This window comes from Chinchilla lanigera, unplaced genomic scaffold (genome assembly GCF_000276665.1).
Source record: "Chinchilla lanigera isolate Chin_1 unplaced genomic scaffold, ChiLan1.0 scaffold00115, whole genome shotgun sequence".
NCBI classification, from domain to species: domain Eukaryota; kingdom Metazoa; phylum Chordata; class Mammalia; order Rodentia; family Chinchillidae; genus Chinchilla; species Chinchilla lanigera.
The window spans coordinates 898,764-922,068 of NW_004955516.1; the positions used below are offsets into that span (position 1 = coordinate 898,764).

The 23,305-nt window shown below is 53.6% G+C and overlaps 1 protein-coding gene across 4 annotated transcripts in view; it reads right to left on the minus strand.

Annotated features, from left to right (window-relative positions):
- Positions 1-6,088: 6,088 nt before the first annotated feature.
- The window catches only part of Rbm10 (RNA binding motif protein 10), a 29,462-nt gene continuing 12,245 nt past the window's right edge, over positions 6,089-23,305 (minus strand). For 2 of the 4 annotated variants that reach the window (XM_005408964.2, XM_005408966.2), the window contains exons 3-24: positions 21,562-21,745; positions 19,837-20,067; positions 17,948-18,017; positions 16,042-16,115; positions 14,584-14,670; positions 12,587-12,647; positions 12,275-12,451; positions 11,761-11,921; positions 11,493-11,590; positions 11,320-11,407; positions 10,136-10,319; positions 9,893-10,035; positions 9,675-9,792; positions 9,491-9,582; positions 9,234-9,398; positions 7,720-7,869; positions 7,557-7,622; positions 7,285-7,473; positions 7,126-7,200; positions 6,720-6,826; positions 6,510-6,639; positions 6,089-6,425 (exon numbers count right to left, since the gene is read on the minus strand). In XM_005408964.2, coding sequence (XP_005409021.1) covers positions 6,300-6,425; positions 6,510-6,639; positions 6,720-6,826; positions 7,126-7,200; positions 7,285-7,473; positions 7,557-7,622; positions 7,720-7,869; positions 9,234-9,398; positions 9,491-9,582; positions 9,675-9,792; positions 9,893-10,035; positions 10,136-10,319; positions 11,320-11,407; positions 11,493-11,590; positions 11,761-11,921; positions 12,275-12,451; positions 12,587-12,647; positions 14,584-14,670; positions 16,042-16,115; positions 17,948-18,017; positions 19,837-20,067; positions 21,562-21,745 — 2,776 coding nt within the window. In that variant the 3' untranslated portion in view covers positions 6,089-6,299. The remainder of the gene's footprint in view (positions 6,426-6,509; positions 6,640-6,719; positions 6,827-7,125; positions 7,201-7,284; positions 7,474-7,556; positions 7,623-7,719; positions 7,870-9,233; positions 9,399-9,490; positions 9,583-9,674; positions 9,793-9,892; positions 10,036-10,135; positions 10,320-11,319; positions 11,408-11,492; positions 11,591-11,760; positions 11,922-12,274; positions 12,452-12,586; positions 12,648-14,583; positions 14,671-16,041; positions 16,116-17,947; positions 18,018-19,836; positions 20,068-21,561; positions 21,746-23,305) is intronic. The other 2 variants (XM_013506927.1, XM_013506926.1) reach the window with 2 other exon arrangements.

The following is a 23,305-nucleotide window of genomic DNA, read 5'->3' on the forward strand; positions in this document are numbered from 1 at the left end:
GCGGAGCTCTGAAGCGCGGGGCCTTAGAGGGCCCCCAGTCTGGGTCGTACCACAGATGCTTTGCCAAGGGGGAGTTTGCCCTTGCCCCTGGGCCGCTGGCGCCTATTTCATATCTAGATACCCCTACAGGTTGTGGTGCATCCCAAACGCGTGAGGCATGCTGGGGGAGGTAGTTCTGTCTGGCCAGTGCTTGGTGCACGTGGTGGGCATCAGCACCCAGAATATCGGAAAATTAAGCCTGGGCTGAGGGTCTCTGGGAGCCGTGTTCTGTTGGGGTGGGAACAGGGAATGGAACATGGCTATGCCTCCAGGTGAAAAGGCACACCCATCCTACAGATGTAGATACTGAGGCTCAGGTGGCCAAAGTTCTTTCGTTGCTCTTTATGGAGCTCAAGCATTGGGCCAGGTGCTGGGGACTCTTTGCCGTCTTGGAACTGATATTCTAGCCTGACCCATACCATAAAACACAGCAAACAAGTAAAATCATAGTTTCACATGCAAATATGCATTATAATAGATATCTTGCAATTACATAATATTTTGGTTTTTGAGACAGGATCTCAAAAATGTAGCCTATACTGGTCTCATACTCACATGATCCTCCTGCGTCAGCCTTTTGAGGGCGTGCTGAAATTACAGGCACGAGCTAGCACGCTGAGCTTTTTTTTTCCCTCCTCTTGCTTTTTTTTGACGGCAGTCTCACTATATTGCCCAGGCTGATTTCAAAATTCAGAGCTCAAGCCATCCTCCAGCCTCCGCCTCTGCCTCCGCCTCTGCTTCCACCTCTGGAGTAGCTGAGACAACAGGCACACGCCACACACTGGTTTCTTTTCTTTCTTTTTTCCTCTTGCTTTCTTTCTAGTGTTGGGGTTCAAACAAAGACCTGGGGTATGCTAGGCAAATGCTGTACCTACAGTCCCACTGACAATATAAATGATAAATAATAAAATACATAACATGATAGGTAGTGTCACTATGTAAATACTTTGTATCTAATGTCTTACACATATTACATATATTATGTGATTTATATATGAATATGTGTAAGACACATATTTATATTTGTTGGCACACATATATGTGTAACACACACACACACACATATATATTTGTTGTTGTTTTTCAGACAGGGTCTTGCTCTATGTACCAGTAGTTCAGGCTGGTCTTGAACTCACTATGTAGCCCAGGCTAGCTTTGAACTTGCAGTGATCCTCCAGCCTCAGGCTCCTGAGTGCTGAGATTACAGTTGTGTGCCAGTATATGCATGTATGTTATACACGGTATATTAATAGCTATATGCTTGATGTGGTGGTGCACACTTGTAATCTCAGTACTTTGGAGGTTGAGGGAGGAGGATGGTGAGTTCAAGTTCAGCCTGGACTACAGAGTAAAATCCTATCTATGTATTGATATAAATCATGCATCCTTGATGACAGGGATACTTTTTGAGAACTGGATCAATAGTAATTAAAATGTTCTGAGCTCAGGATGATGGCACATGCCTGTAATCCCAGCACTCCAGGAGGCTGAAGGAGGAAGCTCCCAGAGTTTGAGCCCAGCCTAGGCATTTTAGCAACTTAGTAAGATGCTGTTTCAAAATAAATTTTAAATGGGCTGGGGGTGTAGTCCAGTGTGAAGGCTCTGGGTTCCATCCCCAACACTGCAATCAATCGATCCATTTTTAAAAACCTAGATGGTATAGCTTACTACATGTGGGCCACATGGTACAGCCTATTGCTTTTAGACTGCAAACGTGGACAGTATGTTACTGTACTAAATACTGTGGGAAAATGTAACACATTATTTGTGTACCTAAGCATAGTAGAGATACAATAAAGATACTAGACAAGAAAAAAATAGAAACAGCAAAGGAAAATAGTAGAGAAGAGGGGGTATAGCTCAGTGGTAGAGCACTTGACTAATACGTGAAAAACTCGGGTTTCCATCCCAGCACCGTGAAAACAAAAAGAAAACAGCCTTCATTTTAGAGTCAGGCGTGCAGTGCATCCCTGCAGTCCCAGCTACTTGAGAGGCTGACATAGGAGGCTCTCTTGAGCTCAGGACTTCAGGAGTTCACAGCCAGCTCGGGCAATAGTGAGACCTCATTAAAAAAAAGCCATGTGCAGTGGTGCACATCTGTAATCCCAGCACTGAGGGAGGTGTAAGCAAGAAGATGCCAAGTTCAAGTCCCGTCTGGGCAACTTAGTGAGGCCCTGTCTCAAGATAAGATTTAAAAAGGGCTGGAGATGTGGAGATGTAGCTCACGGTGAAGGGCCCAGGTTCAACTGCCAATACCGAAGGGGGGAAAAAAAAGACAGTTTTTGGATGGGGCTACAGTGCTTGCCTGGAATGCACAAAGCTCTGTATTTGAGCCCAGCACTGAGAGAAAGAGAGTAAGAGGGAGAATGAGAGTGGGGAGAGAGGGAGAGGCAGAAGGGGAGGGAGAAAAAGGAGGAGGAGGAGGAAGAAGGGAGAGGGAAAAGAAGGAGAAAAAGAAAGAAGAGAGAACAAAGGGGAGAGAAAGAGGGACAAGACAATCTATAATCATGCTAGGTGAGGTGGTGCATGCCTGTAATCCCAGCACTCGGGAGGCTGAGGCAGGAGGACCACTGCAAATTCGAGACCAGCCTGGGCTACAAAGTGAGCTCAAGGCCAGCCTGAACTGCATAGTGAGATCCTGTCTCAAAAAGACAAGTATATATATATACATACATAATGCATAATAATACATGCCTGCAATTTCAGAACTCTGGGAGGCTGTGGCAGAAGGACCAAAAGTTCAAACCCGACTTGGGCAATTTAACAATTTAGCCAAAGCTGTCTCAGTCAGTCAATCAGTTAATCAATCAGGCTAGGGATGTCACTCAGCGTGAAGGCCCTAGGTCCAATCTCTAGTACCGTAAAACAACACAACACAAAACAAAAACTTAGACTAGTCACATAATATAAATTATAATTTTGCGGGGGTGTGCTACAGATTGGACCCAGGGCCTTGGCATGCTAGGCAAGCACTTCATCACTGAGGTGCACTCTCAGCCCAGTTATGCTTAGGGTAAGCAGTCTCGCCACTGTGTGTGAAGAGGAAACTGTAGGGAGAAAGTGGAAGCAGGGAAAGCAGTGGAAAGGCGACTTCAACAGTCCAGGAGTCGACAGAGGAGCAACCCAAGGCGGGAAAAGGGGAAATAGAGAAGAGGGATTCCATTCTAGATTTTTTTTTTTTTGAGATGGGGCATCATTGTGTAGTTCAGGCTGGCCTTGAGTTTACTATGTAGCCCAGGCTGGCTTCGAACTCTCAATGATCTTCCTGCCTCAGCCTCCTGAGTGCTGGGATTACACGTGTGCCACTACACCTGCCCCATTCTAGATTTATTGACTTTTTTTGTGACGCTGGGGATGGAACCCAGGACCTCACATATACTAGGCAAATATTCTGCCACGGAGCTACAACCCTAGCCCCAAACCTACAATTTTAGTTTGTCTGCACTCTTTCTTTTGGTACTGAGGACTGAACCCAGGGCCTTTACACTGAGCTACATCCCCAGCCTTTTTTATTTTATGAGACAGGGTCCCACTAAGTCACTAAGTTGTCCAGGTTGTGCTGGCACTTGGGATCCTTCTGCCTCCACTCCCAGAGTGCTGGGATAACTGTTACTGTTTTTCCTTTTTCATCTATATTTGTGGGTTCTGCACTCATGGATTTAACCAACTGTACACAGAAAGTATCCCAAGCGTGTGTGTGTGAGAGAGAGTTGTGTCTGTACTGAGGCTTACAGACTTTGGACATCATTCCCTAAACAATGTAACAGTGTAACAACTACAACTCATTCTTACACAGAACTCAAACTGTATCCAGTACTGCAAGTAATCTAAAGTACACTGGCACTCTGCCATTGTCCACGCCTCTTGAGCACTGGGGTTTTGGTATGGGTGTGTGTTCTGGAACCAACACTGCAGGTACCAAAAGACCACTGTATTTCCATCCTTCCTGTTGAAGCTTGCTTTGACAGTTTTTTTTCAAGTTCTATAAATTTACATATGATAAAATGCTGTTTTATTTATTTGAGACAGAGGGTCGTGCTTTGTAGTGCAGGCTGGCCTTGAGCTCACTTTGTAGCTCAGGTTGGCTTTGAACTTGTGGTGATCATCCTGCGTCAGCCTCCCGAGTGCTGGGATTACAGACGTGTGCCACCGTCCCCGCCCCAAATGGTGACGTTTTAATTATACTCTGTTGGATTTTTATATAAGGTATACAACCTGTGACCAGCATCCGAGGCAAGATATAGAATGTCTCCATCACTCCAGAAAGCTACCTCAGAACCCTTGCCAGTGAAGCACATCCTCCCCACTCACCCTGCTCTGCCTGGTTTCAAACTTTTCATAAATGGAATCATGCGTTTTTGTTTGTTCTTCTTGTGGTTCTGGGGATTGAACCCAGGGCCTTTGCACTGAGCTACATTTTCAGCCCTTTTTTGAGACAGGGTCTCACTAAGTTACTAAGTTGCCCATGCTGGGCTCAAACTTGTGACCCTCCTGCCTCAGCCTCCCAGGGTGCTAGGATTACAGGTATGCACCATCATGCACAGCTGGCATGTTTGTGAGAGTCATCCATGATAGGTATATCAGCATTTTGCTCCTTTCATTTTTTGAGGCAGGTCTCCCAGTGTAGTTCAGGCTAACCTTGAACTCACTATGTAGCCCAGGCTGGTCTTGAATTCACAGCAATCCTGCTTCAGCCTCTGGAGTGCTAGGACTGCAGGTATGCACCACCAGGTCCAGGAGTTCCTTCTTACTGCTGAGTTGTATTTCATTGAATGAGCATAGTAGTTTTCAGTTCTCCTCTTAGAACTTCTGGGATTATTCTCAATTTCTGGCTATTATGAATACAGCTGCTCTGACTATGCATTTATGTATTTTTATTGATATGTTTTCATTTATGTTGGTTAAATAAGAATGGAATTGCTGGGTCACATGGTAAATGTTTAACTTCACATGCAATACTTTCCCAGACTGTGTATACACTATCACTAATGAAGCACAGAGCTCCTTGTTAGGGATTCTAGAAATGGTGCCCTGGAGTAGGAAGGGAAGGAACTGTGGGGGTGTCAGCTTATTGCTGTTTTCTTTTTTTTGGGTACCGGGAATCGAACTCAGGACCTTATGCTTGCCATGCAGGCGCTTATGCCAGTGAGCTATATCCCTGGCCCAGCGGGGTGTCAGCTTAAAGACACGTCCATTCGGGGACTCAAGCTTAGGTGGCTTTTTAATTCCTATTTCCTCCCCCTCTCCTTTCTACCCCCATCCCAGATGAGCATGCCTAACCTCTAGGGGCCTCCTTCTTTCTAGTTCTGCCTCCCACAGTGGACACAGATGATGTCATGATGCACCATCAACCGCTCTTGCAGTGCCACCTGCCCCGCACCGTCTTGTGAGCATGCTTGTTACCAGGGAGTGTCTGTATGTGCTCCTGACCCCATTTCAGGGCTCAGCCCTCCAAGGCCTGGAAGAAGGCAATCCAAGCGTCTACTATTGAATGCAGTAGTAGACCACAGGAGTGGGGTGCTGTGCTAATAGCTGTGGAGGACAAGGGTGAGAGTGGACCTGAATAGTGCTTGTGGAGGCATCCTCGGGTCCTGGGATTTGTAGGTCAGAGCTTCCTCCAACCCTACTCCCTTGGGGTCGTCAACACCTGTTGTTTTCTCCATAGATGCCCAAGTGGACTTCCCCAACCCTAGGGGTGGCAAAGCAGAGTTTAGTCTTGGGATCTCAGGCTACGCGAAGCTGGGGGTCAGGACGGAAAGAGGGGCTTCCAGTCCTGGCTCTGACCTGGGGGGACTTGAAGCCTGGTGGTGCTGGATTTCCTGGTACAGCATGACCTGTTGGACCTTCATGAAAGAGGGGTGATTTTGACCTGGACATTGTGGGCTGGGGTGCTGGCCAGAACCCCATGTTCTGGTAGCCACCATGTGCCAGCAACTGTGAATGTCACCCTGGCCACACACTCTGGCCTGATAAGGCTCCTTATCCATCTGTGTTTGTGTCCTTGTGTCTGTGCACCATGCTTAGGGCATGAGAAAGAAGAGATGCAAGATGAAGACTTTTCAGCTTTTATTACAAAATGATCACGATTCCAGCCTAATTTCCCAGCAAAAGTCACCAACTCAAAGCTTGATTGGGTCAGGGCCTCTCTGCCTAGGGAGCAGGCTGGCTGACAGCAGCAGGCCTCCCTCAGACCACCCAACACTGCATCCTCCTTTGCCCCGACAAACACACACATCTGTGGAGGGTGCTCTTGCTGTTGCTCACTGGGCCTCATTGAAGCGGGTCACCATTGTCTTGTGCAGCGTCTCCTTGTAGGACTCGGTTGAGGTGACCCCGTAGGAGCTTCCCCTGGCACCCAAGCCAGAGCCCCGCACCCGTGTTTGGGCCTGTGTGAGGAAGGCAGGCTCCATCAGGTTGCCGTGGGGTGCCAGGGGAGTGCTGGGGACTGGGACAGGCGCATACTGACTCACCTCAATGGGCGTGACAATGCCCTGCTTCTTGCGGCCCAGTCCACTGCCTTCTTTCCAGCCCATGGCTTGCAGCATGCGACTGCCAATGTTGTCGCTGCCCAGCCCATCGCGGGTGGGCTGCTCAAAGTCACTGCAGGGGGCAATGTGGAGTGTGAGCAAAAGGGTCTGCCATGCCGTCGCCCCCGCCCCCCACCCGGCCCTTGCACTCACACGGAGGCTGTGGATATGCCACCGTACTTCCTCCTCTTGGGCTCCGGTGGCTCAGGGATGCCGTACTTCTCCCTGCGTTCAGCTGCACGGTCTCGGTACTTCATTTGCTGAAAGGTTGTGGACGTGTGTATACATAAGAATGCCAGGGAGCTGGCTGCTGTTTTTAGGAACCATGGGCATGGGTTGGGCAGGTTCCCAGGGGGAGCTCGATGTGGTCAACAGGTCCCAGGTCTGACACTGTGGGCATAAGCAGCGGAGGGCATACCCGGGAAAGAGGCCTCACAGGAACAGGATAACTGATGGCTCTCAGGGTGTACCTGGCTAAAAACCTTGAAGTCTCCCTGCCTGCGGGTCGGGCACTGGGAAGGGACAGAATGGATGGAACCCAGGAATGGGTCACACTCACCTCCATGTCATTTTTCTCTAGTGCTTCTAGCTCATTTTCTGACAAGTGGGCTCGCCGGTGAATCTCAAGATTTTGCTACAGGGGGACAGGACACAGAGTAAGTGGCTGAGCCGGAGTGGGCCAGGTGCTGGGTGCCCTAACAACCACGCCTACAGTCACCTTGTGGAGCCCAGAGAGCTGCTGGTGCCGGATGAGTGCTTCCTTGCTGGGGAACTGGCGCCGGCAGAGCAGACAGGCCAGCTTCTGCCAGTCTGTGAGCTTCTCTTCCCGCTCAGGGCCCCCGCGTTCCTGCTCCTCCTCACTGTCACTCTCCCCACTGTAGGCTGCCACCAGCCCCCGAGGTGGACTCTGTGGAGGGTGACGGTGGGAGGTCAGGCTTGGCTGATCAGAGCTCCCGCTCCTCCTGCTACCCCCTCCCCCTTAGCACGCACTGGGCGGTCTTCGCTGGCCAGTTTCTGGAGATCCATGCTGGTGTGTTGTCTCTCGGCTAGTGCTCCCTGGAGTCGGGGGGGACACAGAAATTCAGGGCTCCACAGAGGGCGGGAGGAATGGAAAGACCGCAGGGCAGGGTGCATGTGGGCAGTTCCAACGCACCTTCTTCTCCAGGATGGCGTAGCCGGCATCTGCAGTAGCTGACTCCCGCCTTTCATCGTCGCGCAGAGAGCTGATGGGCTGGAAGCTGTTTTTGAAGTTCTCCTTTTGCTTGTTGAGACTGCGGGCCCAGCGTTCCATGTCCTTGGCGATCTGGGTGAGACCCTGAGGTGAGACCTCCAGAAACCCTTAAACTGCCAGGGTCACCAACTTTATCCACAGACCCATGGTCCTGGTAGCGGCCCACCTTCCTTCTTGCCCTTCAGCCTCAAAGGCATTTATGTCTCTGGTCCAAAGCACCACAGCAGGCTGCACCTGGCCTGTGACAGACCATAAAACACTCCCAAACTCAACCTCCTCCAAATCCTTCCCTGGGGTTCCATCACACCAAGAGCAAAGCCAAACTGGTGACCAGAGCCTGCAAGGTGCTCAGCCCCTGGCTTCCGCTGGCCTCTTCTCCAAAAGCTCCCTGCACCTCCCCTCCATGCCCTCAGTCCCAGTGGTTTGTGAGAAAAACAGGGCAGAAACAGTCTGGGCAGAGGGGCAGGCTGCCTGGGAGGCAGACATCTGGGGCTGGAGTCAAAACGAAGTGAGAGGTAGTAACCCAAGTTTCTATTTCTGTCCTCAGTCACTAGCACTCTTCACCAGGCTCCTCGCTAGCTGTGCCCTCTACTTCTGTCAGGCACATTTACTATATGTTTCCATTTCTTTCTAAAATTCGGAAGACTGCCTATCATTTCATTTATTTACTTTTTTTTGAGGTAGGGTCTTGCTATGTACTTCAGGCTGACCTTGAACTCACCATGTAGCCCAGGCTGGCCTCAAACCCATGGTGATGCTCCTGCCTCAGCCTCCCAAGTGCTGGGATTACACGCATGTGCCACCATGACCAGCCTGTGTATCACTTTAATTTACATGTGTGACCCGATGCCATTTTTCATGTTCTGTGTTTTCCTTAGAGCACACCACCAGTTTTAGAATTTCCCAGACTGCTGAGAGAATGCTTAGTGCTTGCTCCTTTTTGTTTTCAAAGACAGGGTACTATATAGTTCAGGCTGGCCTTGTACTCCTGGCAATCTGCCTGCCTCAACCTCCCAAGTACTGGGATTACAGGTGTGTACCACCACACCTGGCTTAGGGCTTGCTTCCAAGGGCTACTGACGCTCTGATGGTCAGACCCTCCTTCCAGACAGCAAGGCTCCCTCTAATTGCCCACTACTGCAGAACTCTGGCATGGCTCCTTTCCTGCCCACCTCCTCATGGGCGTGTGAAAAGTCCTCTGGGATACACAGACATCCACCAGTAGCATGTGAGGGTTCCCACAGGGGACAGAGGAAAGCTGACAGGGCTCACTCACATGACAAAAGCCACCTCACAGAGGTGGGCAGCCGTGCTGGGTAGCCAGGAGACTGCTGTCTCAAGAGGACTTTCTGGAGCAGCTACTGCCCAAGCCCTGCTCCTTAGGCAGTAGGGACAAGAGATGACAGAATATAGCCAGGCAATGGCCCAGGATTCACCTGTTGGGCTGTCTTGGTCTTGTGCTTCTCCTTCTTCTCTTTGCCCTCCTTCGATGGTGCCCCCGTCTCTTTATGCCCATCAGCTGACTGCTCCAGGGCAGGAACATAGGTCCGCCGCTCCCCGTCCCAGTACAGGTACTGCTGGCTCTGAGCATTGTAGTAGTACTGGGGGAGGGGAGCAAAGGGGGCACATGAGAGATGACTTCGAGGAGAGGACGCACTGGGCCATCCCAACTCTCCCTGAGTTGCCCCATTACCTGGGAGTTGGGATCATAGTACAGGCCGGTCTGGGGGTCATAGTAGTAGCCGGATGTCTCATCATACTGGTAGGTGGAGACGTCAGGTACAGCTGCAGTGGGGAGAGGGGGAGGTGAGGGGCCACACACACCCTACTTTGTTAACAAAATTCCTGCCCCCTACCTACAGGCTATGACTACTTACGGTACTGGTTGTAGGACTCCTGGGCAGTGGGGCTGGTGGCCGGTGGTAGGGCAGAGCTGGGATGGGTGGGACTCTGGAGCTCAGATTTGAGCACAGCAGGTGACATGATGGTGTACGACTGGTCATGGGGCAAACAAGAACAGGGGTTGGTGTCTGTCAATACCAATTCTGTCCACCCAGGATGCCCCCCTCCCCGAATTCCCCTGGAGCCCACTCACCTGGCTGTTGGCAGCAGTGCCCTGGCTGCTGCTTGCCTCAGCGGCTGATTGTTGGTAGAGGCCAGGGGCAGCACCAGGCTGGGCACGGGAGAAAGCCTGCAGTGACACAGAGTCTGCCCCAGGCTCCAGGGAGGCCTCAGGACCTGGAGGGACAGGGAGAGGAGGATGCCCGTGAATGGTAGGGCATGGGACCCTATGCCTACAGGCCCCACCATGGGTTCAGGGAGAGACACTGGGGCTCACCTGTTCCGGCTGGGTCCCCTTTGGTTCCAGTGATGCCAGGGCCCTTGGTGCCTTTGAGGTAGCCATGGGCATAGAGGGAGTCTGTGCCCTGGCTGCCGCCATAGCTGTCATCCTGTTGGTAGTAGCTGTAGTCGACCGGTGTCTCTTCAGGGGTGGCCCAGGCACCCTCCCCACCCTGGGAGGCCTGAGAGGCAGGTGGGAGGGGCTCATCAGAACAGGAGATAGGAGGAACCTGCTAGAAGCATCTGTCCTACATGTGGGGCTAGTGTTCTGCCTGACCGATAAGCATATAGCCTTAAGACAAGTCAATGTGAGGGCTACCCGGCCATGAGAAGGAGCAGTGGCAAAACCAAGGCTGGTACTGGTGCGTGCGTGCGAGTGTGCGCGTATGATATACAAGTGTTGGGCATCAGACCAAGGAGGATACCCCATCCTTTTTTTTTTTTTTTGTGGTACCGGGGACAGAACACAGGGGCGCTCTAATCCTGAGCTATGTTCCCAGCTCTTTTTTATATTTTGAGACGGTTTCGCTAAGTGGCTCAGGCTGGCATGCACTATCACATCCTCCCATTTATTTTCTTTTTCTTCTTTTGTTTTTGGTGCTACTGAGGATTGAACCCAGGCCCTTCATACTGAGCTATACCCCCAGGCCTTTTAAAATTTTTTACTTTGAGACAAAGTCTTGCTTAGTTCTGCAGACTCGGCTGAAACTTGTGATCCTCCTGCCCCAGCCTCCCAGAGTGCTGGGATTACACGTATGGGTCACTATGCCCAGCTTCCTCCCACTTACTCTCTTCTCCCAATTATTTTCTACTCTTTATAAGTTCTTTTTAATTCAAGAATGCATGGTGTATATGTGCATATCACATATGTAACACGGCACATATACACGAGGAGTAGTTAACACGTCATACCAATTCAGGACAATAAAGAATTCTACCCAACAGAATAGAGCACCAGTCCCAAGAGCAATCCGAGTCCAGAAGGTGACTGGGAAGGGAGCAACAGAAGATAGGGTGGGAACAGGGGCTCTACAGAGCTGGGAACAGGGTGCAAGGGTTCATGCCAGCTGCTGCAAGGCTTGGTGTCCTTGGATAGCAAGCCAGCCCTGCTGTTGGCTTAGAGAGTGTAGCACGGTTGAGAAAGGCAGGTGTCAGCGTGCTGGGGGTCGAGGGGCTAAGTACCTGTGAGATGGCCCACTGGGCTGCAGCAATGGCAGTACTGGCCACAGAGGCAGCGTTGATGCGACTGCCTTCATTGGAGGCCATGTCCCTGGGGAGGATGTAGAGACTAGGAATGAAATGGGAGAACTCAAGCTGGGGGTCAAGGTGGGAGGGGACATGGGGGTAGCCCTGACCTCTTAGAACCCTTGGCAAACTCAACGTTGATGGTCTTGCCGTCAATGGTGAGCGGAGGGTGCAGGGCCTGCAGGATCTGCAGCAGCTGGGCTGCCTCCTGTGGGCGGAGGAATGGCAGGGACAGAAGGGTCAGGCCCGGGGAGGCCCCCGGCTCCATTGCCCCATTTCCAGGCTTGGGGCCGCGGTGCAGGCGGGGGGAAGGGTCCCTCCTCCCCACCCTGGGGGCCGGGACCCTGGCTGCCCGGCCCCCCCCTGTGCCGCCCTCACCACGATGGTGGAGAGCTGGATGAAGGCGAATCCTCGGTTCAGTTGGGTCTGCTTGTCCTTGATGACACGCACATTGGAGGAGGACAGCACCGCGTAGGGTGCCAGGGCCCCCAGGATGGAGTCCATAGTGCTGTGTGGGTTCAGGTTGCGCAAAATGATGGCTGCAGGAAGGGGGCCAGCATTAGGGGGTGTGCTCACCAATCCGCTTCAGCCCCCATGGCAGTTCCCCACTGCTCTCTGGCCTCTGGCTTTCCTGTCTGGGCACCTGCTGCTTCCTCCTGGGTAAACTGCTTGTCGGTCCGTGTGCCAGCTCTGTCACACCTCTGCTGAGAACCTCCCCAGTACAGCCCCAAACTGGGTGGGGGCTGATCCTCCCCTTGCATCACGTGCCTACCCCCCACAGTGCAGACCCACAGGGACCAAGTCCTGCTCACTACCAATTCTCTCCCTGGCCTCAGCAGGCTCAGCCCGGGCACCTCAGCACAGAGGAAGAAGGAAGGAACAACTGACTCACTGTCATTGGCGTTTTCTGAGCTCGGCTCCGAACCCTGTGACAGCGCTTGAGAGGCCAGCACTCCCTGGGCCTGGTAGGGCTGTGGCAGCGGGAGCAGGCCCTGGCTGAGCTCTCGCCCACCCAGCGGCAGTGCCTGCGGATCCAGCCTTGCGCCAAGGGGCAGCTTCTGCTCTGCCTCTGTCAGGGATCGGGGAGAGACGCTGGTGACAAAGGGGGAGGCTCCACGGCTTATCAACCCCCCAAGCCCCGAGCCCACCACCCTCCTCCCCACCCCCATGTCCTCAGGAGTGGAGGAAGGTAAGTGGATCTCACCTGACTTGGGCACACCACATTTGAAGCACTTCTCTCGACGCTTGAAGTTCTGGACACCACACTGTGAGGCATAGGCCAGGCAGTCAGAGGGCTCAGGGCTTTCCACAGCACCCTCTAATCCTGGATCCAGAGATCCCCCAGCGAACCCCACAATGCCCCAGGAAAGGAGGTCTCAGGATGGGGGCGGCAGGGGCTTTTTGGAACACTGGTTATCATTCTTGGTCTTGTGGATCTTCTTTTACAGTCTCAAACTGCTCCACTCCCCCTTAGCTCAGGAATCGACACTGCCCACACTAATTACAACCGCTGCCTCCTCGGCTTATCAGTTCCCAGAAAGCCTGTCCCCCTCGGTCCCTTTTGTGGGCTGTTTGTCCAAGACTTGCTTCTCCAATCAGCAATCTTCAATGTTTCCTCCCTGGAAGTCACAACCTCTTGCCACAACACAAACCTCCCTTATGTCTAGGAATGGGTTAGAATCATGGTGCTTTGGAGAAAGTTTTCTCACAAATTCCAGCCTTCAGAGACCTTCCTTACCTTCTACCACTTTGTATGCCTGCTCCAGAGGCCAGAACTAAGCACTGCTCCTGTGCCAGGCCCTGAACCGCGTAGCCAGAAAACATGGCCTCTGCAGACCACACACCCACAGAGGCTCGGGAAGGGAAGCAGGCTGACAGGGATGCAGCTCACAGGGCTGCGAACAGTCAAGGAGGGCTGCCCAGCAGCAGGGTGGTACATGTGGGAGGTCCAGAAGTTTGGTTTTGCTGGGAAGGGATTCCCAGCAAAGAGAACAATGGATTTTCTGTAGCCGGTATAAGGCGGCAAGAAGAGAGGCAAAAGCTGAGGCTGGGAAGGAAGGATGATGCTAAATGACAGAGGCTCTCATGCTTAAACTCAGAATCAGGAGGGTCTTAAGCAGAGGAGGGGCGTGGTCAGAGCTGAGTTTCAGCTGCAGGTGAAAGGCAAGAGGCCGGCATGCTAGAGAGGGCTCCACAGCAACAATGGGAGGGCGCGAGGGCGGGTACAAGCGGTGGGAACGGCGAGGGAGAGCAGGTGGCATTTCTGAGATGGGAGAGACAGAACCTGGTGACCAGCAGTGTGTGGCACAAAGGAGGGGAAGGAGGGGAAGAAAAGCCTGGTTGTGAGGAACATCTGAGAACACGGGGATGGAGTGCCGCTCTCACTTTGTCCTTACCTCTCCAGAAAGGCTGAGCACTAGCCCTCTGATGAGAATTTTCTTGTTTTGATGACAGATGCCACTCACCTAAACAGGTATTTCTCTGGGAGAGGACGGGGCCTCCACTAGCTCTCAATCTTTCTATCAGATCTCAGGACTAACAGATGGCATGGGGGGTGGGGACTGTGGAATTGCAGATCAGCCTCCAAAGCAGACCGGAGGCCACTGGGGCTCACGCATGAGGGCCCCTGTGGTCCCTGTGATCAGGAGCAAATCTCACGGTCCCACATCGCTAAGCCTCATCTTCCCCTTGGGGAATGTGGAGGCGATCACAAAACCTACATGCTGTACCCTCCAGGCTCAAGTCTGATGTGGCTGTGTGAGGGTGGCCTTCAAGGCTGAGTCACCTCATAACACCCTGAGGGCCCTCAGAACACTCTGTGCTTTTCTTCACCAAGAACAGGAAACACTTACACTGGGCTGTGGGCCTGTGCTACCCTCCCACCGACAGTTTCATCCTCCAACAACCTCCTTAGTCCTTGCAGGTTTGGGCTGGGGGAAACTGAGGTAGAGAGAGGATAAGCCTCTTGGCCACTGTCATAGCAAATCTGTGACAGTCTGACTGTTGCCAGCTTTGCTCCTAAGCCTGCATTCTGAACACTGCACACACTAGGCCATTGGTCAGTCATTGATTAGTCACTGATTAGTCACTTTAGAGCCTGGCCTGTGAGAGCTGGAGAGCCAGTCCGCAGCACCACGCTTCCTCCCAGGCCCTGTCAGGGCCATCTTTCTCCATGGCACCTGCCGCCCGGCACCCTGGTACCTTGTTACACAGCCAGTCCTCATTGATCTTGGGCTTGGGGTCGCTGTAGTGCATGGACACCTTCTGGCCCAGGATGTTGAGGGAGTGCTGCGGGAAAAAGCAGAGTGCAGTGAGGCCCAGGCAGCAGTGCCCCACGCACCGTTTCAGCAAAGGAGAAGAGAGTGAGCGAGCCCTTCAGCTGGATGGATGAGGGACAGGGAACGGAGGGAGGTCGGAAAACGGACGGAGGGAAGAAGGAAGGGAGGAGGGAAAGCGCCACAGCTCTTGGGCGCAGCTGCTCGCTGCTTTTCCGGGCACACACACACACACGTGAACACACACCACCAGGCACACAGTGCTCGGCTGACCGATGCCTGCCGGACAGTGGCGAAAACCCCCACTCGGCCCTGACACTGCCAGGCCACACCCAGGGCCAGCACTACAGAGGCTACACTTGGGAATGGGGGAGGGGAGGGGAGAGAAAGAAAGAGAGAGCGCACGCACGCTAGTGCTGGAGAAGGGGAGAAAGAAAGAGCCATATTTAACAGACGGCATTTCCCGCTATGAGGCCACCTTCCAAGGCTGGCTGGGTCCTGGGCCCACCGCACTAGCTTATCCACCTGTACAGCCGGCCCCAGGCTGACTTCTTCCAGGACCCTCCACTTCACCACAGCTGCCCCTTCCTCCCCGGAAGCTTTTCTCCAGTGCTCTACATCAGGGACCTGAGCTGGAGCTGAAGGGCCCAGGCAGATCCTTGGGTCTTGGAAGGTCCCAATGCTGCTGGGTGGGATGCCATGCCAGGCTAGGGGAGCAGGCTCCCTTGTGACTGACTACAGGGCCCCCTGCTAAGAAGGTGGGGTGGTGCCTCCTGTGGGTAGGGTGGGAAGGGGAGGCTGGACAAAGCGACTCCAGGGTGTCGATAAAACTATCACACTTGACTCCACCTTTCGACCAACACAGTAGAGCTGTCCCTTTGCATGGAACTCAAAGGGCCAAATTCACATGCAGGGAGAGGGCTGACAAAATGGGTCTCCCTAGTTAGTGTGCCAACTTATGTTCCCCAATGGTGGGACTTCCCGTAGTCCTGAGAATGCGACGAAATCCCGGCCGGGGCTGACTTCAGAGCAGGGTGGTCCCCTGGGACCCACCCCAGACACGAATGGGGGCATGGGAAGCTCAGGGAGCGAGCCTGTCCTGACAGCTCCTTCTCAGAGCTCAGCCAGGAGAGGCGGCGGGGCAGCGCTAGTGCCTGGTGGTGGGAAGGGGCTGGAGGTGAGTGTGGGCTCTGGATGGGAAGCCCAGTGGGGTAGCGAGAGATGGGAAGAGGAGATAGTGAGGGTCAGGGTCAGAGAGAGGGGCTAGGGGATGGGACACAGGGCCACAGGGCAGGGAACTGTGTCCATAAGAATCAGGCGATGGGGAGCGCTCGATTACAAAGTAGTATTTGTTTGGGGGGGGGTTCAAGTGCGGCAAAGCAACCTGATTGGCTTCCATCCATCGTGTAGCGTCCTGCAAGTGACTAAACTCGACGAAGGCGAAGCCCCGGCTCTGACCTGGAGACAGCATTCAGATACAGACGCAGTGGGTTAGTCAACAGCTTTGGACACACGGCGTTCCCGGGGGTGGGACCCGAGGGGAGAGGACCGGGGGTAGAGAGGGAAGAGGGAAGAGGAGAAAGGAAGAGAAAGAAGCAATGAGAGAAAGAGTAGGGATACAGAAGGCAAGGTAATGGCCAAGAGGGAAGCGGGAGGGGGAAAAACAGCATAGGAGAGAGATTGGAGTAGGGGAGAGACACACCCCCTAAATGGGCAGAGAAAGGGAGAGATGGGGCTCAGACAGACCTCCCTGGCCAGCCTGGGGTGACAGGGATGGAGAGAAGCAGTGGGGAGAGAAAGGGTACGACAGATCTGTCTCAAAGGATGAAGGAGGGCAGGCTGCTGGCTCCACATAGGCCAGAGCAAATCACCCAAGGGCAGGCCCAGCATAAGGCCAGGCGCGCCTAGGAGGGCTTCTGGAGCAGGTGTTTGATTGAAGGAGCAAAAGAGAAGCTAGGCCAGGCTGCCCTGTGAGGCCAAGAGGGCTTCGGGGTAGTTAGGGACACAATCTCATCTCAGCCTTAGCACGGTGCTAGGGAAGGGGAACCTCACTAGGGAGCCACCTTGGGACCATGGTAGGGGTCTATGGCCACCAACAGTCTAGATCCTCCTAGACAGAAGGAGAATGGTAGCCAGCAGGATTTTAGAGGTAAGGATTGGTAGATGCCTGAGAGAAGTGTTCAGGGCCTCTGAGAGGCTGCACTGGGATGCCTCCTGGGGGACAGCCCCAGAACTGGTCAGTGTGTGGACTGGCTTGGGTAAGGCAGAGCAAGACCTATATGCCACCAAGAGGGCCTCTAGGCCTGGCCATGGCTGGCGGTGGTAGCTGGGGCTTGAGACCTCAGGAAAGCATCTCCCTTCAGAGGTGGGAATGCAGGGAGATAGTGGATGTGGCAGGGTTTGAGGGCATGCTTGATCTCCGAAAGAATCAGCATAAGGGCGCACGGGAGGACGGAATGGTAAAATCGGAGAGAGAAGGACAGATGGAGAGAGACTGCAGGGGAGGGAGAGAAGAAGGGAGGGAGAAGGGGAGAGGGAGAGGGAGAAGGGCAGGGGATAGGAAGGGGACAGGAAGGGCGAGGAGGAGGAAAAGAGGGAGGAGAAAGGGGGAGGAGGAGGTGTGGGGAGGAGAGAGACTGAGAGATGGCAAGAGAAGCCCAGGCAAAGTGAGGCCCCACCGTGCCTGCCTTGGGGAGCCTGGGCAGAGGTCCTGCAGAGACAACTCCCCCCACCACCCCACTAAGCTCAGGCCAGCTCTGAGCAGCCTGAAAGAGGGAGGGAGGGAATGGGTGAGGCCAGAAAGTCCTGGCTGCTCCTTGGGATGCACCCTTGGATGAGAGCCACCCCCTGCCTCCTCTCTTGGGAAGCAAGGGTGGGTCCATGTCAGACCTCTTTTCTGGTGAGAGGCTGCTGCCAGGAAAATGTGGAAGAAAGTGAGGGGCAGTAGAAGGAGAAGAAAGGAGAAGGAAGGGGGTGTCCTGGGCAGGGCCGCTATTTGATATTTAGAATCCCAAAGAGGAGGTTCCATGGAGCCTGGCCCTGGCCCTGCCCCTGGGGAGCACTCAGCTCAGCCCAGAGCTGCACCCCATCCCAACAAACCCCTGTAGGGGCTGCTGGCTGGAGCTGAGGAGAGTGGGGGGGCTGAAAAGAGAGGGTACCCCCCCCAAGCTGTCCATTCCCAGCTGTGGCAGGAAGGCTGGAGGGACGGGGAGGGAGAGGCAGAAGCAGGAGGGAGATTCGAAGGCTGAGGCTGGCCAGCAGAAGGGGGGGCACTGGGAACGAAAGCTCACCTGAGGATTTGTTCCGCATCAGCCGGACCTCCCGGGCTTGGACGCCGTGGGACTGCAGCTGGCCACGGATCTGCACGGGGAGATACAGAACAGGACAGGCTCAGCACAAGAGGTGACTGGGTATGCGAGGCTGGCTGGAGGCCTCTGAACCCCAAGAGCTCATTGGCAACAGGCACACAGTCTCCGCCTCTTTTGATGCTTCCCCCCAAATGACAAGAGCCCCAGACCCACACCCGAACCCAGCCCTGGCTTCCAGCCTTGGACGTGCAGAAAGTGAGTCAAATGAAGACAGGGGCATAGTGCAGGAGAAAGAATGGCAGCAGGATGACCCCCGGGGGGCACAGAGACAACAGAAGAGCGAGTGAGCCAGCAACTTGGATGGTGGGCAGAGTGATCGGACAAGGGGCTCAGTGGCAGTCACGAAATGAGGAGAGCTAGGATGTGACTTTCACCCTTTGTGAGGGGACTGCTCCCTCCCCCAGCTTGCAGCAAAAGACACTCAGGACACAAATAGCAGAGCGGGGAGGACAGGAGCCTCAGCCGATCCCAGCCATGTGCCTAGACTGTGACAGTGGCAGGAACTTAGGAAGGAGAAAACGAGGTGCGTGTTCCTGGCTTGGGGAGCTTCCTGGGTGCAGGAGCCAGAGGAAAGCTGCAGGGGCAACTTGGGAGCAGGCAGCGCCTCTCGTGGAGGACAGCAGCCTGTGCCAAGCACTCTTGGGGAGGGGTCTTCCTGCCTCTGAGCCTGTTTCCTCATTGGGGTAGAAAACGGAAAATCAGCCTTACGGACACAGACACGCGTGCACGCAGAAGGTGAAAAAGATACAGAGGAGAGCAACCAGAACCACACACTCAGGGAGCGCTCAGGAAGCAGCGAGCATACAGGCTCTGGGCTCTAGTGGCCCAGGATTGGATCCCAACTCTGCTCTGTTACGCACTGGCTGTGGGACCTGGGGCGAGTCCCCTTGCTGCTGGCGCTTGGTAGGATGGACTACAAGGCAAGTGTGAGGACTTGATCAGATCTGGCACACCCTGCCATAAATCCTCAGGGAACGTGAGCAGTCAGTGACTGCCTGGCCCTCAGTGTGGCAAGTGGGCCGGATTTTGGAAATCTTCACACACCCAGGTAGGATTTCTACAGTCATAAAAGGGGAGACTGGCTGATTTCAGAGCAGCACTGCTGAGAGAACTCACAGGGGTGGAGAGCACTGAGAGGACGAGGAGCAGAGAAGCTAGTTAGAAAGCTAGTCTAACGGCCTCCTTGGGGTTTTCATGGGGCTTACTATGAGAAGTCTGTATGAGAAGGAAACAGGAGGTGGGAGAAAGATGGAAGGGACAGAATGTCACAAAGGCAAACAGGGTGGAGACGGTGTCAGCAGCCAGCCAAGGTGCTGTGGCTAAGCTAGTGATGAGAGCTGCTGCTGCTGGTAAAAGAGGTAGGGGAGAATGAGAATGGAATTTCAGAAAATCCCCATCTCCACTCCAACAGGCTGCAGGGCCCCGGCGTCATCTCTGCCACCAGTAATACCCGGCACCAGGCCTGGTAAGGGTCTGGCCCTCAGTCCATACACACAGAAAGGATGGAAACCAACAGGATGTGCAGGAGGAATGCTCCTCACCCTCCCACGCCCACCAGCACCAGAAACCCATGGCCACTGCCCCGGGCCGAGTCGGCCTATCTGACACTCCTCCCGTCCACACCAGGAGCTGACAGGGGCCTGCCCACAGAGGATGGACAGTGCTAGGGGACAGGAGCCGGGTGGGGGGAGAAGGGAGGAAAGGTGCTGAGGTTGAGGGGAGGGAGGGGAGGGGAGAACTTGAGGACACTGGAGGAGACCCCGCCTGGCCTCCTGCTCTGCCATCTGCCCAGGGCCATGGGGGGCACGTACGTCATCCTCAGTGGCTGCCTGTGGCAGCATCCTCAGCATGACGATGTTACTGGCCTTCTCCTCCTCCTCCTCATCCTCCTCCTCCTCCTCCTCCTCCCCTTGCTCGGTCCGATAGTCCTGGTCCCGATAGTCGCCGTCTCGGGGGAAGCCTGGCGGGCCAGTGGGGCTGTGCCTGTGCCGCCGCCGCCGCCTACGCTGAGTCTCGGAGCCCGGGGAGGCCTCGTAGGAATCCTGGCCGACAGAATGAGATGAGAGACACCATGCGGCCAGTCAGTCTGGACGGGCCTAAGGGCTGGCCGCTGGCTCTCTGAGGCAGGCAGGCTCTGAAAGCCAGGGGTGCTCGGGCTCCGGCTAAAGGTTCAGGCAGGCAGAGTGGGCAGGTCTTGGACTGCAACCCTTCCCGGGCTGCAAATGCTCCACAGGATACTTTTGGGAGAGAGCTGCCTTCGGGGAACAACAGTATTAGCTCCCAAAGGCAGGTAACAAGACAGCTTAAACCTCCCCAGGATGAGCTGGCCTGGAGTCCACACACCACACTCTGCCCTTCATTTCTCCCTCCTCCTCCCTCATCAGCCCAGCTAGCACGTACACAATTGCTCCCCACGCCACTGAAGGCCACTTATCCCTATAGCTCCCAGCCTGGGCCTGGGCCCAGCAACTGAGCTGGGGCCATAGGAACAGCTTCCGATCTGAAGCAGCCAGCAGGAAATGGCAAAGGTACGAGGGCCATGAACACTCCCCTTGGGTCTATGTCCCTCAGCCCTGGCCAGGCCTTTGTCACATAGCTCAGTGGTAGAGCGCTCACCTGGTGTGCACGAGTTCCTCCCTCAGTTTCACCCCCAGCACCACAAAAAAACGAAAACAAAAAATAACAGCAAACAGGGTGTGACTGCTGGGTTCTTAGTTATCGCCCAAATAACCCATGGTGGGACTAGCTCACCCTCTCCCATCTGCAGAGGGCCAGAGCCAGGTAACCAGGCACTCCACTCCCACACCTGGCAGACATCCAGGCACAGCTCGACAGCGGCCAGTGGGGAAGCCTGGCTGCCTGTAGCCCCTGTCCCCTGGTCAAAGCTGGCAGCCCAGCATGGGGGTTTCTGCGCTGAGCCTTCCAGAGGAAGAAGGTGGCTCATATCATGTCCTCGACCCCAGGGCTGGGCTTGTAAGAGTACCCTTCCCACCCTACTGGACAGGAAAGCTGTCTGCTTGCTTGAACCAGGGTTACCTTGAGGCATGGCTGTCTCTTCCCCTCAGATGGGGACTCCCTGATGGGAGTCATGCCTCACCCCCCAGGGACTACCTACCCCACATGGAAACAGCTCCCTAGGGAGCTTTCTGTGTAGATGCTCTGTCAATACCAGGAGTGCCCATGGCTAGCCTCCCAGAGCTGCTCGGCTTGGAGATATTCTGTCCCCCTACTGCCCTCCCAACCCTAGACGCCGGGTCCCACAGAAGAAACTCTAAGTGCCCTAACTGGCTGGGAGGAAGCAGCAAGGGCTTGTGGTGAACCACAGGCCCAAACCGAACAACAGAGAAGAAGGGAGAGAGGTGGTGGCCAGGGGTCCTCAGAAGTACAGAGGCAAGCATGTGGAAGCCAGAGAGACCCAACTTGGGAGTGGAGCCCTGTAAGGGAGCGGGAAGACCCTGCAGGCATGGCAAAGCCACTGAGCACAGTCCGAGGGCACAGGAGCAGAGCGCTGGCCCCAGGCCTGGCTGGCCCCTCACCTCCGCACTCTGCTCCTCGGACGAGTCGTCATAGTCGTGCTTGCCCTCCTGGCTGCCATACTCGCGGGGGTATGAGCGGTAGTCCATGTCCCGGTAGTCATGGTCTCGGCTTCGGGTCTCCCCACCATCATCCTGCGAGCGGTCGGTGGCTCCATAGCGGCCAGTCCTGTCACCACGACCACCTCTAGGGGAAGAAGGACGGGGATCAAAGGCTGGCCTTCCTGAAAGGTGCAGGGAGCAACCAACCCCATTCCCAACGCCACCCACTAGACAAGGATTCTAAAAGCTTTACTTGCCAGCATGCACTGGTGGTCACACATCTCTCAAAGCCAATGCACCTCCTTCTGTCCCTCCTCACCTCTCTGGCTTCCTTTCTGTGCACAACGACTGGTTTTTCTCCACCCAGGCCTCTCTCTCCCAGGTCAGTTTTTGCATCCCAAATCCCAAACATGAGTGTTTTCTAAGGCAGAACCAATCAAATCCTCCCTGTCCCTCCCTCCAGTGGCCTCTCTTAGTGGCCAGGCAAACACTGAAATGCTCACCAGGGTCCCACTATCACATTTCCCTAAGCTTAGCACAGTGCCTAGGACTCAGCAGGTGCTGGCAATTATTTTTTTGAACAAAATAATGGCTAAAAGAATACTCTAAAACAACCAATAGACATTCATTTAAACAAAGAAAGCATAGGCAAGCAAGAAATATCAGATTCCACATGAAATGTGACAAGATTCCAAGTCTGGACAGGAACATCACAGAATGTCCATTAGCAATAACATTTAAGTAAAGGTACTAGCTAAAGCAATTCAACAAGGAAGGCAAGAAAGGGGCTTAAAAGCTGGAAAGCAAAAGGTAAAACTACTACTGCTTGTAGCTGATGAGGGTAAGCATGGAAAGCCTAACAGAATCAACTGACAAATGATTAAGAATAATAAATCAGGAGCAGTGGGTAGAGCTCAGTGGTAGAGCACCTGCCTACTATGCACGAGAGCCTGGGTTCCATCCTGTATCACCAAATAATATCAGTAAGGATGCTGGATACAAAATCAATATGCAGAAATAAATTATTTGCCTGTTCTCAGATACTGTCTAGAAAATACAAAGATACAATCATATCAAAAAGTTAAACAACTAAACATGCAGTATCTTCAGACTGTATTCCCTATACATACTAAGATACACTTGAAATAGACCAAAGATTTATACAAAAGAAATTAAACCACAGTTGGGTGGTGGTGCATGCCTGTGATCCCAGCGCTTGGGAATCTGAGACAGGAGGATCACTGCAAGTTCGAGGCCAGCCTGGACTGTATAGTGAGTTCAAGGCCACCTGAATTGCACAGTGAGACCCTGTGTCAAAAAAAAAAAAAAGAAGAAATGAAACCATAAAAGTAACACAAGTCACAGAAAGGCAATACAAATGATTTGTGTTTGAAAAGAAACTTTCTTTCACACATAATGAAAGGTGAAAATTAAAACTACACTGGATAGGCCATTTTATTTTATTTATTTTTGTTTTGTTTCTTTCGAGGCTGGCCTTGAATTTGTGGCAATCTTCCTGTCTCAGCCTCCCAAGTGCTGGGATCACAGATGTGTACCACCCTACGTGGCTGGAGAGACCATTTAAAAAAATAAAATAAAATTTTTATTTTTGTATATATTCTCCTAAATCTTTCTCGTTTTTTTTTTTGAGGTGGGGTCTCACTATGTGCTCTAGAATGGCTTTAAACTTGCTATGTTGCCCAGG